Source organism: Arvicola amphibius, chromosome 17 (assembly GCF_903992535.2).
Source record: "Arvicola amphibius chromosome 17, mArvAmp1.2, whole genome shotgun sequence".
NCBI classification, from domain to species: Eukaryota; Metazoa; Chordata; class Mammalia; order Rodentia; family Cricetidae; genus Arvicola; species Arvicola amphibius.
Window position 1 is genome coordinate 3,686,660 of NC_052063.2, and position 16,928 is coordinate 3,703,587.

Here is a 16,928-nt window from a genome sequence, read left to right on the forward strand (position 1 = left end):
CAGTCTGTTGCCAAGGTTCTGGGTGGCCTGTTCGTATGTAATGTCACAGCCATACCGCCCTGATCTGTGGATTTGAAGATGACTTTCATATTATAATAGTTCCGCCTATTGAGTGTCTACTGCGTGCCAGGAGCTTTGCATGTATTTTCTCCAGCTCTCTGAAACCCAGAAGGTTTTTCATACTTGGTGGAGCTGGTCCTGCCTGGAGGTGATGAGCAGCTGGCTTCCCAGCCTAGTCCTCAGAACGGTGCCATTGGTGAGGTCATCGTAGAAAGAGATACTGACGTTAGTGAGGTGGTGCTCGATGTCGCGCCCAGACAGGCTCTACGGGGGTGGAGGGGGGAAGCAGACGAACAGTCTTAATTCTGAGCGATGGCTGGAAATGGCACATTTTTCTTAGGGGTCCTTCCTAAAGCTCACATGTAACTAGCACATCATCTTCATTCTCTACAGCAAGTCACCTGGAGGGGTTCAGAGCCGGCCTGGAGCCAGACAGGTGGTGCTCTTTAGTCCTGTGACTGGGGAGTGCCTGGAGCTCACAGCCGGCTGGTTTGCCGCTGGGGGGTGGGGAAGGGAGGTTGAACAAGTCCACTTCTCCTCTTTGGACCACATCATGAGAAGATTGGTGTCTTGGACTCATTGCACCAGGGCCTGATTCCTCTTCCTTCCCTGAATCCTTGCCTCGGGCCCCTTATTTCCTTCCCTGACTTTGGGCTCAGCCTTGTGACCTGTCAGCTGGTGTCTCGTTAGCAAACATGACCAGAGGACTGACTTGCACCAGCAATCATAGGTTTGCATGCAGCACCCTTGCTCCCTGCCGTGACTGAGTTAGTCTGCTTGGTGCTGAGAACCTGCAGGGCAGAGCCACCAACAGGCCAGCCGGGGCTGCTGAGATCGGAAGTAACAGCTGCTCATCATCTGTGTGTGCTGATGGGGTACGGCACCCCTCTGTATCTGGGGTAGGGATTGTTTCTTTGCTCAGGCAGGGTCCTGTACCGTCACTTCCCCAGTAAATGAGAGACATGCGCTCTCGTGTGCTGGAGTGATTCGTGATATGCTGTAGTGGTGCCATAACACATTCCGTCTAAAAGTGCAGGCACCACGAACGCCACTCACCTTATTTTCCATGAGCCCACTGTTCTGTGGCACGAATAGGGTGCCACGGATGGACAGGTCAGTCAGGTGTTCCAGAAATGCCCGGCCTCGGGCTGAGCTGTTGGAATAAGCCAGCACCTCCTGGGGAGCAGAAGGGAAGTGGTCAGATGGGCCACCATGGTGTGGGAGTTGGGTAGGCTGGGGGAGCTGGGGGGGGACACAGTGCCTCTGGGCTAAAGGCTGGCTTCCTTTGCGCTTCCTCTCGCTGGCCTTTGCGAGAGCGTTAGGATGGCTTCTCCTCTTCTCAGAAATCTGCCTGAGATGCTCTGTCCTGCTCCACTCTGTGAGGCAGAGTTCCCACCCAGTCCTGAATGCAGAGGCAGGGCGGTGCTGCATCCCACACGTGCGCAAAGACACTGCCATCTGTCTGGAGCCGTGGAGCATGGGCTGATGAACGAACGGCTCATTCTCACACGTGAGAACTGCCTATAAACTTATTCCACATCCCAGACTGATGAAGATGCAGCCTCCTCACCCATAAAAGGAGGGACACCTGACACCGGTCCTCGCACCCATAAAAGGAGGGACACCTAACACCGGTCCTCGCACATCTGTCGTCCAACCATTTGGCACGGTGCATGGTCTCGTGGTCGATGGCAGAGAACCCCAGACTGTTCTAGGACCTCAGCTCAGCGTACTCACCGCTGCTGGCAGAGGGCCGTTCGGTTGCAGTTCAGCCAGACGTGCCCAACCCTGAGCCTCACCTGCCCTGAGCCCCCAGGCTGTTCTCCAGACTCTTTGAATATCTAACCACTTGGGGTGACTGGGCATTGAGTCAGTCCTCTTCCATATGGCCTCTATGAATGTGTGGCCTCTTTAACCGTTTTTATAGCCATTCTGTCACTGGTGTATGTGTGTATGTTACTGTGTGAGGTATAACAGATGGCCCGAGAGTTAGCGCGCGCGCGTGTGTGTGTGTGTGTGTGTGTGTGTATGTTACTGTGTGAGGGATACTAGGTGGCCCGAGAGTTAGTGGGAGTAAATCGATAGTGGAATCAAAGAACCTGTGGTTGCCAGTGGTCATCTTATCCAGGACACAGAGGATTGCATAGTAAATTGCAGCCAATAAAGGTGACATCGCTTGTGAATTCACTGTTAGCGAATTCTGATGCCGTGGAAAGACAAGACTGTGTCCATTTGTTCAGAATATGTGCTCAAGGTATAAAAAAGAGTTATGCTATTTTTTTTTGTTTGATCAGTTTCTTAAACTGTGCAAGATGCAAACACAGGCAACACCCATGTTGCACTGATGAACCCAGAGGTTTTCATGTGCTCACAGTGTCAAAATATCAATTCCTTTAAAGGTCACAACCACCCCATGAGGTTGCTATGGTGCCCCCCTCCTCCCATGAGGCCTGTGCTCTCAATCTCAACTGTGGGCTTTGGCTTCTCTCAAGGTCTCACGTCATCATCGGCTGCTTGCGGCAAGCCTCCCTGCTGGAGTGGAGCCAAAGAGGCAGGATACGTACTGCCAGGAAGTCCGTGAGGGAGGACAAGGACATGAGGACCTGCAGCATGTTCCCACTGCACGAGAAGCCGTCGCCCACATAGCCCACCTTGCAGGTGCAGTTCACATCTGTAAGGGAGAGGCACAGGGGCCATGCCCAGTGAGGTGAGGCCTGGGCCACCCTGCACTCCTGGGGACTGGCTGGCCAGGCGGAGGTGCTCAGGGACAATGACCTTTCATCCGGTAACAGAAGACATCCCACATTTCACTCCTGTTGGGCCTGTTTCCGTAGTCCACTATCCCCACAACGTTTGAGCCACACTTCTGAGAGGCGTAGGTCGTGGGGTAGGCAACCCGCCCACTCTCCAGCCAGCCGGCTGAGCAGAGGTGATAGCTGGCCTGCAGAGACGGGGTAATGACTGGGTTAGTTATGAGGTCTTGTTTGCTGTGGAATCATCTGGGCAATTCTGACCCTACACAGACTGCAAACCATTGCCTGGGATACAGGAGGCCACTAAACTTTTGTTCATCGAGCCACTGGGTGAGTGACCGTGGTATTCTCTCTAGGTCTCCAGGCCTTTCATGCTCACTAGTCTCCTGAGAAGGAATTCACCTGACCAGCCATTCACCCCAGGTCAAATTCTTCTGCTTATAAATGGACAAAACTCTTAACTGATTACAGAAATCTAATCATTACCACCACCACCATCACCGTCATCACCCCGTGTAGCTGTAATTGTAAAACACTTATCAAATGGGGGCGATAGTGTTCACCCCCAGAACCATAGCATGGAAAAATTCCTCTTCCAGGTGACCATCAGTAGGGCCCAGAAGGCTTCCCAAACAATGTGGTGGTTACTCTTGGCTGTCTCCCAGAGCCCGCAGCTGAGCCTGTTGCTGAAGACTCTGCACTTTGGACTTGGAAGACTCCAGCTGGATCTACTGCAGGCCTCCTTCCTGAGGCCTAGCTCTTACAGTGTTGAAGGCGCCATGGGAGCTGCCCAACAGTCCCCCCTGCTACGAAGCTTACAAACCCAACAACTAGCACGGCAAGGTCTCTCCCGGGCAGAGATGCACGTCTGTCTTGGAGGTAGCCAACAGCCGCCTAGTTGGGCTTTAGCTGCTCGCTAGGGGGAATTCACTGCCTGGTGCTGCAAACTTAGGTACCTGTGGCTGCTGAGGCTGTGCACACTAGAGGAGAGTGCCATGCCATTCCCCTAAGTCAGCGCAATTCCTAACTGCTTGTCCTTATGCTCACAGAGAAGTGCAGCTCTCGCCCCTGACTACAGGAGCTTCTTTTTACAGATGGAGCCCATCACAGAGATCTACAACTGGTCAAGACACAGACAGCGCGTGACTGCGGGGTGCCCAGCATCAGCTGATGCATCTGCAACACGGCTCCTGTACCTGAGGCTGAGTGGAAAGGGTAGCAGGAGACTCTAAGGAGCCGGAGGAGCAGCACACCTGCTGAGAGAGAAGAGTCTTCTGTGTACGACAGGGAACATACAACAATATGGCTGCCCAGACGAGACACGCATGACGGTAACACCAGTTAACGCGATAATGGGAATGAAAAGATTTCCACAAGGCCCCATCCCGCTGTGAAGAGCCACAGGCAGGCAATGGCTTCTGAGAGAGGAAGAATCGGTTTTCTCCAGGGATGAGATCCCTGATAGGTTTCCCAGTCCCATATGGTTGTCTCTAAACAAATACACATAGGAGCAACACAAATGGACTCAGCAGAGTGTGCACGCGTGTGTGTGCACGCATGTGTGTATGTGTGCATGTGTGTGTGTATGTGTGCATGTGTGTGTGTGTTAAAGAAGAGGTCATGAAATTGAGAAGGAGTGTGGGAAACATGGGAAGAGTTCTGGTGGGGAGGAAAGGGTGAAAATGATGTAAATGTGGTATTTATGTATTAAATTCTCAAAAAATATTTTAAAAAGATGACTGAGGCAAAACAAAACAAGTTGCTCAAAGTCAGCTCTTCAGAGATTCAAATGCACTCAGTTTATCCTAGATCTCTCAGTAACCTAAAGTTGAGCTCCTTCTGCATTCCACACTATCATAGTCCTGTACACACACACACACACACACACACACACACACACACACACACACACACACACAGATCCAGACCCATCAGAAGCCAAATCCTGGCATCAAGGGCTTTGTTCCTCAGGAAGACACGAAGAAAGGTGGCCAGCTTTGGTTGTGATGGAGGCTGAAGGAAGGGACCTACGATCAGACCTCTGGCCATTTCCTCCATCTGTGTCTTGTGAGAATCACCCACAGGCAGCTTCCGTGGGCTAGAGGCTGAGAGCAGCCTGACCAGAGTGCTGTTCCTCCTGCTGGGGTGGAAGCCTGCAGACCCAGCCCTTCTTTGACGAGTTCCCCAGGACCCTAAAGGCTTTGTTGGCTCAAGGATGCCCTGCCTAGGCTGTGGTTACTAGCCTTCCTGGCATCCAGCTATGGTGTGAGCAGTTCACTCTGCCTCCTGGATGGACCACCTCTGGGTGACACTGGATGTCACATTTAACCTTTCTGAGTCCCAGTTTCTCTATGTGTGAACAGAAGGGACACCAACTCCAGGGATGCGGTAAGAATGCCAACACGTCACCCAACACAGTATTGGACACACGGTAGATGCCTGACTTTAGATATGATGGGCTCTCACCATTGCTGCGAGAGACTCCCGTGCTGACCTCCAAGGAGTCAGCCACCCCAGCTTTCCCCGGCACACCCTCCCTGCTGGCTCTGCCTGAAGTATCTGCTTAGCTGGGGACCCACCTTCTGGGCATAGGAGAGCTGGTTGTAGGTGGCCATGGATGCGGCTTCGTTGGCACAGGCCTCTTTGGCTTTGTCAAAGGTCAGTTTGTACTGGCCCAGTGGGGAGCGCAGATGGAACACCCCAACGGTCGTGTCTAGAACAGGAGGGAGATTACGCAGTCAGTCCACTCGGCTGGCAGGGATCCAGACAAAAGACTTAGAAGGACTTCAAGGTAGATGCCAACTGTAGCTCAGGATGCTCTGGAAAGCCATTTCTCCCAACTATAGCACAGGGTACCCTGGGAAGCCACTTCCCCTTCAAGTTATGTTGAGGTAAGTCAGCTGAAATATTTATTCTTTTTAATCACATAAACAGGGCTGGAGAGATGCCTTGGCAGTTAAGAACACTGGCCACCTTTTCAGAGCAGTGCCCACACAGCTGTGGTGGCACTCCACCTGCAGTTTAATAAAGAAAGCTTGCCTGAAGATCGGAGAGTAAAACAGCCGCCCTGATCAGCCTTACAGACCAGGCAGTGGTGACACACACCGTTAATCCCAGTAATCACACTAGTTGCCATAGAAACTGGGGAGTGCATGCCTTTAATCCCAGTGATGCACACCTTTAATTCCAGCCCAAGAGAGGATTATAAGACGGGAGGAGACAGCTTTCAGACACAGTCTCTCTGAGATTCCTGGAGGCAGGTAGAGGTAAGAGCCACTAGCTGGTGTTTTTCCTTCTGACCTTCAGGTTGAACCCCAATTTCTCTGAGTTTTTATGAATTGTAGTTCACGCAGCAGCTCACAACTGTTTGTAACTCCAGTCCCAGGAGACCCAACGCCCTCTTCTGGCTTCTTCAGGTACTGCACACACACTGCACAATGGCGACCGCCTGGGCTGTCTCCCCTCACCCATCTCCCCTCACTGGCTAGTTTTCTGGAGCACACAGCCTCCCCTGCCTTCTCTAGGTGTGACCAGTGCCGGCGTCTGCTGGGTCTGTAGTCCCTAGGTCTGGAGAACATCTCTCAGCTCACCCAGACAGACCTCTTCTCTGTCTGAAAAACATGTGGTTTTCTTTTTATGGTTGTTCCTGTTGTTGTTGATTTTTTGTTTTTTGTTTTTCTTTTTTTGAGACAGGGTCTCATTATGTAGTCTTGCCTGACCTGAAAGTTTCTATAAAGATCAGGCTGACCTCAAGCTCACAGAAATCTATCTACTTCTGCCTCCTGAAAGCTGGGATTAAAGGCATGTATTATCATGCCCACCCTCTCTGTTTTAAAAATTGTGATACATGTATAACATAAAATTTGCTTTTTTTTTTTTGGTTTTTCGAAACAGGGTTTCTCTGTGACTTTGGAACCTGTCCTGGAGCTAGCTCTTGTAGACCAGGCTGGTCTTGAACTCACAGAGATCTGCCTGCCTCTGCCTCCACGGTGATGGGACTAAAGGCGTGCGCCACCACCGCCTGGCTTGACAATTTTAAGTGTACAACTTTTACCTGTACACTGTCGGGCAGACATCACTCTGATCCCCACTCACAGTCCATTTCTGTAATTCCAGCAAAGTCTCTGCTAACAGCCGCTCCCCACCGTCCCCCTCTTCCTGGGGGAGCCCCTCTTCTGCTGTCTACAGCCGCTCCCCACCGTCCCCCCTCTTCCTGGGGGAGCCCCTCTTCTGCTGTCTACAGCCGTTCCCCACCGTCCCCCCTCTTCCTGGGGAAGCCCCTCTTCTGCTGTCTACAGCCGCTCCCCACCGTCCCCCCTCTTCCTGGGGGAGCCCCTCTTCTGTTCTCCCCACCCCCATGAATCTACCTGGCTTAGGTTTCTCAGACAGCTGACTCACAGGCTGGCTGTCTTTCTGTGTCGCATGGTGTCACTCGATGTAATGCGCCAAGGCTAGTTACCCCCATTGTAGCACCTATCAGAATTTGTTGTGTGCTCTGGTGGATGCTGCCCTTTGCACAGCTCTGCTCCATTTGCTATCCACCCACAGAAACTCTTGCTGCTTCTACCTTCTACCTTCTAGCTGTTCTGTACGCTGTTGCTGTAGATACGGGCGTGCAAATAGCTAGGATTTCTGGGCCCCTGCTTTCAGCTTTATTCTTTCTATTCTTGAGTTTATTACAGCTACAGGGACATAGGGTAAGATTTTTTCTTCCATTTTACTATGTTTCCCCCTTATCTTACATTTATTTAAGTTTCCCCACTGTGCTGGGTCTCTTCTTGGAGGAACAGTCTATGACTTCCATGTCCCTGAATATAGAGACCTCCTTTGTCTTACTCTAGGAGGGATTTGAGGCATACCTCAGGGTTTGGTGGAGACAAGTGTTAAATCCGTAGTTGCTATTGAGATATGCAAGAACCACCCCCAACAAAAACCCTTTAAGTTTACTTTGCCTGTAAAGGCGAGCCAACCGTGCAGAGATCTCCAGTCAATACTGCTAGGACACAGGGCACAGTAGTTTGGGTCCCTTTTGAAATCCCTTAAGTCCCGCTCTCTCTGGCTCTGAACTGGCTTCTGGTGATTTTCCTGCGGGTTTCAACACGGCCTAGCCGCTGGGCCTCTGCACTATGGCTTTTCTACTTTCCGCTGTGGGCTTTATTAACCTGCGAGTTTATTCTACATCATTGGAGCCATCCTCAGAGGCGCATATGGTCTATGCTGGTCACCGTGTGAGGAGCGAGCAGCTGGTAAGTGTTAAGTTGTTGCTGCAAGTGACAGCCTCTTCGTTATAGACCACCCTAAGCTGCGCCTCCCAGATTTGATGCCGGCCAATGGTTCTGAGGGTGCTAAGCATCATTGGAAGGGAAAGCACTGGGAAGGGCCTTTGGGCCCCTTGAGTTCTAGCCTTCAAGTTCCAATTGTGAGTCGATTCTCCTGCCTCGAGGGGGGGAGGGAGGCGGTGGTGTCTGGATAATGTGTCGGATTCTTTAGTTTCTGCTTTATTTCATCTTTCTTTTGTCCCCTGCACACACTGCTCACCCAAGCCCGAAGAGAAAGGTGCACTGGGCGAGTGCCCCAGCCACACTGACCCTGGAAGTGGAGGTCTGCACAGTTAGCATCTGGGTGGCACTGTCCGTTGTCCTGTAAGCAGCGGTCCAGTGGTAGCTGTTCAGGCTCACAGTCCACTCCGTCCCCCACATAGTGACTCTTACATTCACACTTGTGCCTGCCCTGAGGAGAGGAGGGGAGAACAGATGAAAAACCCTCAGGGTCCCACGTACAAGAGGACACCCATCCAGCCTAGGATCCCACCTACGAGAGGACACCCATCCAGCCCAGGATCCCACCTACGAGAGGACACCCATCCAGCCCAGGATCCCACCTACGAGAGGACACCCATCCAGCCCAGGATCCCACCTACGAGAGGACACCCATCCAGCCCAGGATCCCACCTACGAGAGGACACCCATCCATCACAGAAGCGGTTCACAAAGGCAATGTGCTGGGCCCTGTGCCAGTAAGAATAAAGGCTGTCTCGCTCTGTGCAGGCTCATGACCAAAGGCCGTCATCATTCCTAGCATAAATGCTGCTTTCTCAGAGAGCCCCTCCCTCCCTAGCACCCTGCAGGAAGCAACTCTTGACCATTATTCCAACACATAGGCCCTGTCTCTGCTCGTGGCCTTTCTCATGCTGTGCCGGGGCTGTGTACTGACGCTAAGTACCACCCCTTTTCTCTACTTGTGCACATATTCCTGGAATGCAGACAGGCCACCAGTTCCTCATGTTGTGGTGACCCCAACCATAAGGTTATTTCATTGCAACTAATGTTGCTGTTGTTATGAATCATAATGTAAATATTGATTTGCAGGACATCTGAAATGTAACCCGCAGAGGGACTGTGACCCACAGGTTGAGAACCTCTGCTCTATAGCCCATCAGCTTCCCTGACGTGAGCGTCTGAGTGATGTTGGTACAGTCCTATCAACTAAACAACAGACTTTACAGGGATTTCACCGAATTTGATGCTAATGTCCTCTTCTGCTGAGGGTACAAAATTGCACCAACACTGACTTTTACGAGAAAGAGACCAAGGTGGGAACATAGTGTAGCAGAGGTCAGGTAGCTGAGGACACCAGGGCCCAGATGTCCCCCGGGGAAGTGCGACTCACTCACTGGGCCAGTCATCCTGCAGGTGGCGTGCTCGTGGCATCCACCGTTGATGCCATCTGCACAGGGGTCTACCTCAGTGCAGCTATAGCCATCCCCCTGGTAGCCCTTCTTGCAGCTGCAGGAGACTCGTGTGCCCTGCTGAGAGCACTTGGCAGCCTTTGCACAGCCCCCGTTGTTCTGTTTGCAGAAATCCACAGCTGCAAGAGAAAGCGTAGAGGTTTCATGTGCCACTGTCCGTGCTGTCAGAGGCCTTTACCTCATGTGTGCGCGTCTCTGGTCTCCCTGTTCTGTGAGCTCTCTGCTAGCTGGTATATGACTCTTGTCCTTAGACTCTTGACAGGCTTGTCACATTCTCATAGGACAGCTTTGATACAGATTTTCAGAATACATTGGGGGTTTTGATGCTAAAACTCTCTCCTCCCTCCCTACCTCACCCTCTTTTGTGTGTGTGTGTGTGTGTCCGTGTCCTGGCTAACTTGACACAGCCTAGAGTTATTTGAGGGGTTCTCAGTTGACGGGTTGTTCAGATCCAGATCAGACTGACCCATGCCTGTCTGTAAGGGATCGTCTGGATTGATGATGACTAGAGGAAGGCCCAGCATGGCCCACTATGGGCGGTGCCGCCGTCCCTAGGCAGGTGAGTCTGGGCTGTACGAGAGAGCCGACTAGCAGAAGCCAGTGAGGGGGTAACATTCCTCCACGGCTTTTGCTTCTGTCCCACTTGAGCTCCTGTCCTGCCTTCCCTCAGTGATAGACTGTGGCTCAAAATGTAAGCCAGATAAACTTTTCCCACCTAAGTTGTCTCTAGTCAGAGTGTTTATCATGGCAGCAGAAAGCAGACTCCGACAGTGTGTGTGGTGTGTGTGCATGTGCACATGCATGTGTGCATATGTGTGTGTGCGCAGCACACTCCTGGCCACTGTGGGGTGACACTCGGGTGCTGGTATGACTTGGCTGCAGCATGCTTGCCTAGCACTGAAAGGCTCCGGGTCCATTCTCACTGAGAGACAACTGGGGCCAGAGGATACGCGGTCTCCAGAGGATACGCGGTCTCCAGTCTTAACTCTTTCATCCTAATGCTGTAATCAGTTTCTGAAATTCTAAAGCAAGACCGACTACTTTTTGAGTTAGAAAAATACTATAAAAGACAGGATACCTTGTTTTGCTAAGCAATTTAAAATTTTAAAACCATGGCTTGGGAGGTAGGCAGGGCTACTGTGAGCAAATTATTGATGACACCAAGTCCTAAAGAGGACAGGTGTTGTTGCAGGGGCCCCAGCAGGCAGGAGAAGAGGCGACAGAGCCCAGCAGTGGTCACACTCCGCTCCCCTCCTGTGCTGGCTGCTGGCCCCAGGGAAGCAAAGAGGACTCACCTGTGCACGTGATTCCGTCACCTTCATAATTCAGGTTACACACACATGTGTTGTTCTCCATACATGTGGCATGCACAGAACAAGGAGGTATGCAGACTGGAAACACAACTGCAAAGAAAGAGGCCGCCCTTCACCCTGCACCCCATTGTACAGCATCAGCTTCCCCTATGCAGTTTTCCCGGGGCTCTTTTCAGACATTTCTTTTTTTTTTCATGGTTTTTTCATGGTCTTTTCAGACATTTCATAAATGGTGGAAAGACAGGGATGATTAGCTGAGGACCCGCCTACCCTGGAGATTCTGAGCTACGTCTACCGAGCAGTTCAGATTATAATGCACAGGTTGCCTTAGAGGCAACTATTTGAACTTTAATCCTCCAAACTTGCAAGCAGGGATGAACCTGCGCAATAGACTCTTTTGCCCTAAGAACTTGGGCTGCCAGAGAAGGTTAAATTGGAACAGAAATTTCCAAGGGCACCACTGAGCCGGGGGAGACGTGTGGCACAGTGGCGATCAGATGGGGCTGTGGTGCGCAGAGGCATCCTGAAGCTGAGCGACAGAGTGGGCAGGGTTGGAAGCACAGTTGGCCATACTGTTGGAGCTGCTGAAGCCCTCGCAAGACTCCGGGGAGGAGGAAAGGTCATTCATTTAGGCAGAATAACTTGGCCTTCACATCTTAGGCCTTTCAGAACATAGAGGCTTCAGTTTCTTAAAACAAAAAAACATGGATCAAGATTATGGTGATGGTGACGATGACCACATGCTGATGGAAGTGACTGCATTTGATGTGGTGACACAAACACAGGAGCTTAAGAGTCACCCGGCACCCTTCCCTTGCACAGGGCACAGTATGTATGTTCGAGCAAGGTGAGGGCGGGCTGTCCAACGCCATTCACGCAGCAAGTAGGGGAATCAGGGCCCATGTCCTGGTCTCAGGAGTCCAAAGACTGAGCTGTCCTGAGACCACTTGATTTCTGTCACCACTCACTTGGCTGAGTTCCACCATAATGAGCCGTTCTCTCTGCATGGCTTTTAGATTGGAGTAAAATCTTTTCACTAAGTATTTTCTGAACCAGCAACCTCCCCAGCTCCAGCCCACAGTTAAAACCACTGTTTACAGTGAAGTGGGAACACCTGCGGGTGAAGTGGGAGCACCCACAGGTAGAAGGGGGAGCACCCACGGGTGAAGGGGAGCACCCACGGGTAAAGGGGAGCACTCACAGGTGAAGGGGAGCACCCACAGGTAGAAGGGGAACACCCACGGGTAAAGGGGGGAGCACCCACAGGTGAAGTGGGAGCACCCACAGGTGAAGGGGGAGCACCCACGGGTAAAGGGGGAGCACCACGGGTGAAGGGGAGCACCCACGGGTAAAGGGGAGCACCCACAGGTGAAGTGGGAGCACCCACAGGTGAAGTGGAAGCACCCACACTGGCATTTTCTCAGCTACCACTCAGTTCCAACCTCACTTGCACTCCCTCAAGAGGGTCCCCTGTAGCCAGGGGCTGCGCGTGGCTGGCCACTCCCTCAGCAGACCTGTGAGAGTGTCACAGAAGCGGCCTGTCCACCCTGCTTCACAGAAGCACTGTCCAGAGCCGGCGATTCCCTCGTCACACTGTCCGTGCTCTGAGCAGCCACAGGCTGTAAGAGAAACCAGAGTGTCTGGCGTTAGTGACCTGCAGCAATGTCTGCTCAGCCCCACTGCCTTCCTGCCTCTGGGCGAAGTCAGTGTGCATCCTCTACCATAGACACTGTTTCCCCCAATTCCAAAAATAACAGACCCACAGGCCAGGCTCTGCTACGCAATGGGAGCACAGGGAAGTCACAGCAGATAAGGCCTTACAGAGGCCTAAACAGCTCCCGAATGTGGGATAACAAATGTCCCAAATGCTGTCGTCACAGAAGCAGAGTGCCATGGGCACATCACAGAACAGATGGAAGTGACAGCTTCATTGGGGGCTTCTTGCTTATCTATTTAAGGAGAAAATTTGAAACCACGCGCCAATTCTGCTTACCACCTTAGTATGGCTGTGCCAGCCCAAGTCCTCCGGGGCTGCAGCTGCGTCAGCCTCCCCAGAGGTGGCCCTGTCTCTGCACTTGCTCCCCTACAGCGTATACTCCACAGGGCAGTTGGAGCCCATCTGTTCCCAACAGTTCTCGGGTTCCAGCCTCTCACTGGCCGCGTGGCCTGTCACACTTAGAACAGTCGCTGAGTCATGTCCTCTGGTCTAGAGTTTCCCGTGTGCCCTGGCTCCGGGTGACTCTCAGGCTTTGTCTCCTCCTGCCCTTCCCTTTCCCCACCTACTCTTACTCTTTCTCGTGGGCCAGGCCCGCTGGGGATGCATACTAGGACTACCTACAAGGAGGGAAAAAGCACACAGAACAGGTGGATGGGGGAAAGGGAAAGTCACGGATGAGGATGGGGAACATACAGCTACAGAGAGGCTAATACAGGCGAGTGGCCACATACGCTGGCAGTCTGGCCCAAATCTCCCCGGCCAGCACAGCTCGCAGGCTGTCCCGTTGAAACCGGTGTTGCACTGGCACTGTCCTGCGGTCGAGTACAGATCACGGCAGACACCCCGGTTATTACACGGTGTATCCGGTCCTCCAGGGCAGGCTGGAAGAAAATGAGACAGTGGTGACCACAGTCTCCCGGTCCAGGGCAGTGCAGCACTGCCGTTAACACACGGTCGGTTCTGACATCTCAGTGCACACACAGGGCAGGCACTGGCATCTGGGACCCGAGTCTCATGTGTCTGATGTGATTCTGCCTTGGCACGGTCATGGGCTGAACGGCATGCTGTAATGGGAGTCAGGAGACCTGGCTTTGAGTAGATCTGGGCCAAGTCATGAACCCATCAGAGCCTTAATGTTTTGTCACTCTGAATGATGGTGGTGACGGTGCCGATGACAGTGATACCTTCTAGCTTGCCCTATACCACGTCATTTCTGAGAGGGTCAGATGGCAACATAATCCACCATATACACAAACTGAAAATAAGAAAACACACGATCATCTCATTAGATGCTGGAAAAGCTTTCAACAAAATACAACAGCCCTTCATGGTAAAGGTCTTGGAGAGAGCAGGGATACAAGGAATATACCTAAACATAATAAAGGCAATATACAGGAAGCCAACAGCCAACAGCCAACATCACACTAAATGGAGAGAAACTCATAACGATTCCACTAAAATTAGGAACAAGACAAGGTTGTCCAGTCTCTCCATATCTATTCAATATAGTTCTTGTGGTCCTAGCTAGAGCAATAAGACAACAAAAAGAGATCAAGGGGATACAAATTGGAAAAAAAGAAGTCAAACTCTCACTATTTGCTGATGATATGATAGTTTACATAAGTGACCCCCAAAATTCTACCAAGGAACTTCTACAACTCATAAACACTTTCAGTAATGTAGCAGGATACAAGATTAACTAAAAAAAAAATCAGTAGCCCTCCTTTACACAGATGATAAATGGGCTGAGATAGAAATCAGAGAAATATCACCCTTCACAATAACCACAAATAGCATAAAATATGTCAGAGTAACTCTAACCAAACAAGTGGAAGATAAGAACAAATAATCCAATAAAAAATGGAGTACAAACCTAAACAGAAAACTCTCAATAGAGGAATCTAAAATGGCTGAACGACACTTAAGGAAATGCTCAACATCCTTAGTCATCAGAGAAATGCAAATTAAAACAACTCTGACATTCCATCTTACACCTGTAAGAATGGCCAAGATCAAAAACACTGGTGACAACTTATGCTGGAGAGGTTGTGGGGAAAAGGGAATACTCCTGCACTGCTGGTAGGAATACAAATTGGCACAGACTCTTTGGATATCAGTATGGTGATTTCTTAGAAAATTAGGAAACAACCTTCCTCAAGACCCAGGAATACCATTTTTGGGTATATACCCAAAGGATGCTCAATCGTGCCACAAGGACATGTGCTCAACTATGTTCATAGCAGCATTGTTTGTCATAGCCAGAACCTGGAAACAACCTAAATGCCCCTCAACCAAAGAATGGATAAGGAAAATGTGATACATTTACACAATGGAGTACTACACAGCAGAAAAAATAATGTTGTCTTGAAATTTGTAGGCAAATGGAGCTAGAAAACATCATATTGAGTGAGGTAATCCAGACCCAGAAAGACAAAAATCATATGTATTCACTCGTAAGTGACTTTTAGACATAAAGTAAAGAAAACTAGCCCACAAATCATAATCCCAGAGAACTTAGACAACAATGAGGACCCTAAGAGAGACATACATGGATGTAATCTACATGGAACGTAAAAAAAGAGAAGATCTCCTGAGTAAATTGGGAGTATGGGGTCCATGGGAGAGGGTTGAAGGGGAGAGGAGAAGATGGAGGGGAGCAGAGAAATATGTATAGCTCAATAAAATCAATTAAAAAAAAGAAAAAAGAGAATTCTACCAATTGAGCTGCAGCTCTGACATCTGAGAGTCTTAAAATTTTTCAGGGAAAGCAGATTTAAATTTTCTAATGATCTTTAAAAAATATATTATTTATTTTTATTTATGTGTATACGTTTGTTTATATATACCACAGCATGCAAAGACTTGAGGAAGCCAGAAAATGATGCTGGATCCCTTGGACCTGTAGTTACAGGCAGTTGTAAGATGCCTGATGTATATGGTCGTGTGGGAGGTCCTTCTGTCTGTGTGTTGCTTTTATTGGTGAATGAATAAAGAAACTGCTTTGGCCTGTTGATAGGGCATAACTTAGGTGGGGGGGGGGGAACTAAATGGCATGCCGGGAGAAAGGAGACAGAGTCAGAGAGAAGCCATGGAGCCACAGAGACAGACGTTGGGAACTTTAGCAGGTAAAGCCACAGCCACATGGTGATATACAGAATAATGGAGATGGGTTAGTTTAGGATACGAGTTTAGCCAGAAATACACTTAAGCTATTGGTCAAACAGTACAGCAAATAATATGGTTTTCTGTGTGGTTATTTCGTGGCTGGGAGGCCGGGATGAATAAGCGACCCTTCTCCCAACAGTATGTTGGAAAAGGAACCCAGTCCTTTTCCAAAGCAGTAACTGTCTTTTTTGTTTGTTTGTTTGTTTCTCCAGAGAGGATTTCTCTGTATAGCCCTGGCTGTCCTTGAACTCGCTCTGTAGACCAGGCTAGTCTTGAACTTACAGAGATCTGCCTGCCTCTGCCTCCTGAGTGCTGGGATTAAAGGCATGCACCACCACCGCCCAGGGCCTAAAGGTCTTTTAGTAGTGCTTTACATCTCAGAGATCCAGGCTGGGAGCCGGGTGGCTGGATTCAGCCCAGCTCATTCCTATAGTGTCTATAGGATGTCTACAGTCTAGAGCATGAGTGGGGTACACATGGCAGGAAGAACATCACGGCTTCTGGAGTCTGGGTCCTTGGGCTTACTTAATTCCTGAGCTCCTACTTCTCATCCATTAAAGGGGCTGGCATCAGGATCGCTATGGAGACTCTGGTACAAGTGAGCCTTTAACCGTGTGCCTACCTAGAGCAAAGTCCAGCAGGTGGGGTGAGCCTTGTGGGCCTCATTAAGCATTGCTGCTGATGGATTCGTCACTAGAAGTTCTATCAAGTTGAGAACAAACTCCCTTTGACAAGGAGACACCCTGTAACTGCGGACTTAGAGGAGATCATGACCCACGAATCCCTGTTAGTACATCACTGTTCAAAGATAGGATCATGTCAAAGGCCTTCTACAGACATTCTTCCCAACATAAGGACATTGCATAGAAACCAGCAACAGATAATATGGCATGCATTTTAAACCACCAGGGGAAATGTCAGTATTCTAATTTTATTGCCATTATCATTTATTTATTTATTTATTATCATTTCTGCAGTACTGGAAATTCAGCCTTATACATGCTGGCATATGCTCTACTAGGAATCTGCTTCCCAAGCTGCCTTTTTTATTTTGAGACAGGGTGTAGGTTGCTCGGGCTGTCCTTGCATGGACTCTGTCGTTCAGGCTGGCCCTGGACTTGTGGCCCCCTGCTTCAGGCTCCTGACCAGCTGGGATTCCAGGCTGTGCTGTC

The 16,928-nt window shown here is 50.3% G+C and overlaps 1 protein-coding gene across 2 annotated transcripts in view; it reads right to left on the minus strand.

Annotated features, from left to right (window-relative positions):
- The window catches only part of Stab2 (stabilin 2), a 138,787-nt gene that overhangs the window by 6,919 nt on the left and 114,940 nt on the right, over nt 1–16,928 (minus strand). For both annotated transcript variants that reach the window (XM_038314950.1, XM_038314949.1), the window contains exons 56-65: nt 13,323–13,472; nt 12,389–12,493; nt 10,857–10,964; nt 9,487–9,680; nt 8,402–8,543; nt 5,393–5,526; nt 2,836–3,001; nt 2,625–2,731; nt 1,117–1,236; nt 184–324 (exon numbers count right to left, since the gene is read on the minus strand). In XM_038314950.1, coding sequence (XP_038170878.1) covers nt 184–324; nt 1,117–1,236; nt 2,625–2,731; nt 2,836–3,001; nt 5,393–5,526; nt 8,402–8,543; nt 9,487–9,680; nt 10,857–10,964; nt 12,389–12,493; nt 13,323–13,472 — 1,367 coding nt within the window. The remainder of the gene's footprint in view (nt 1–183; nt 325–1,116; nt 1,237–2,624; nt 2,732–2,835; nt 3,002–5,392; nt 5,527–8,401; nt 8,544–9,486; nt 9,681–10,856; nt 10,965–12,388; nt 12,494–13,322; nt 13,473–16,928) is intronic.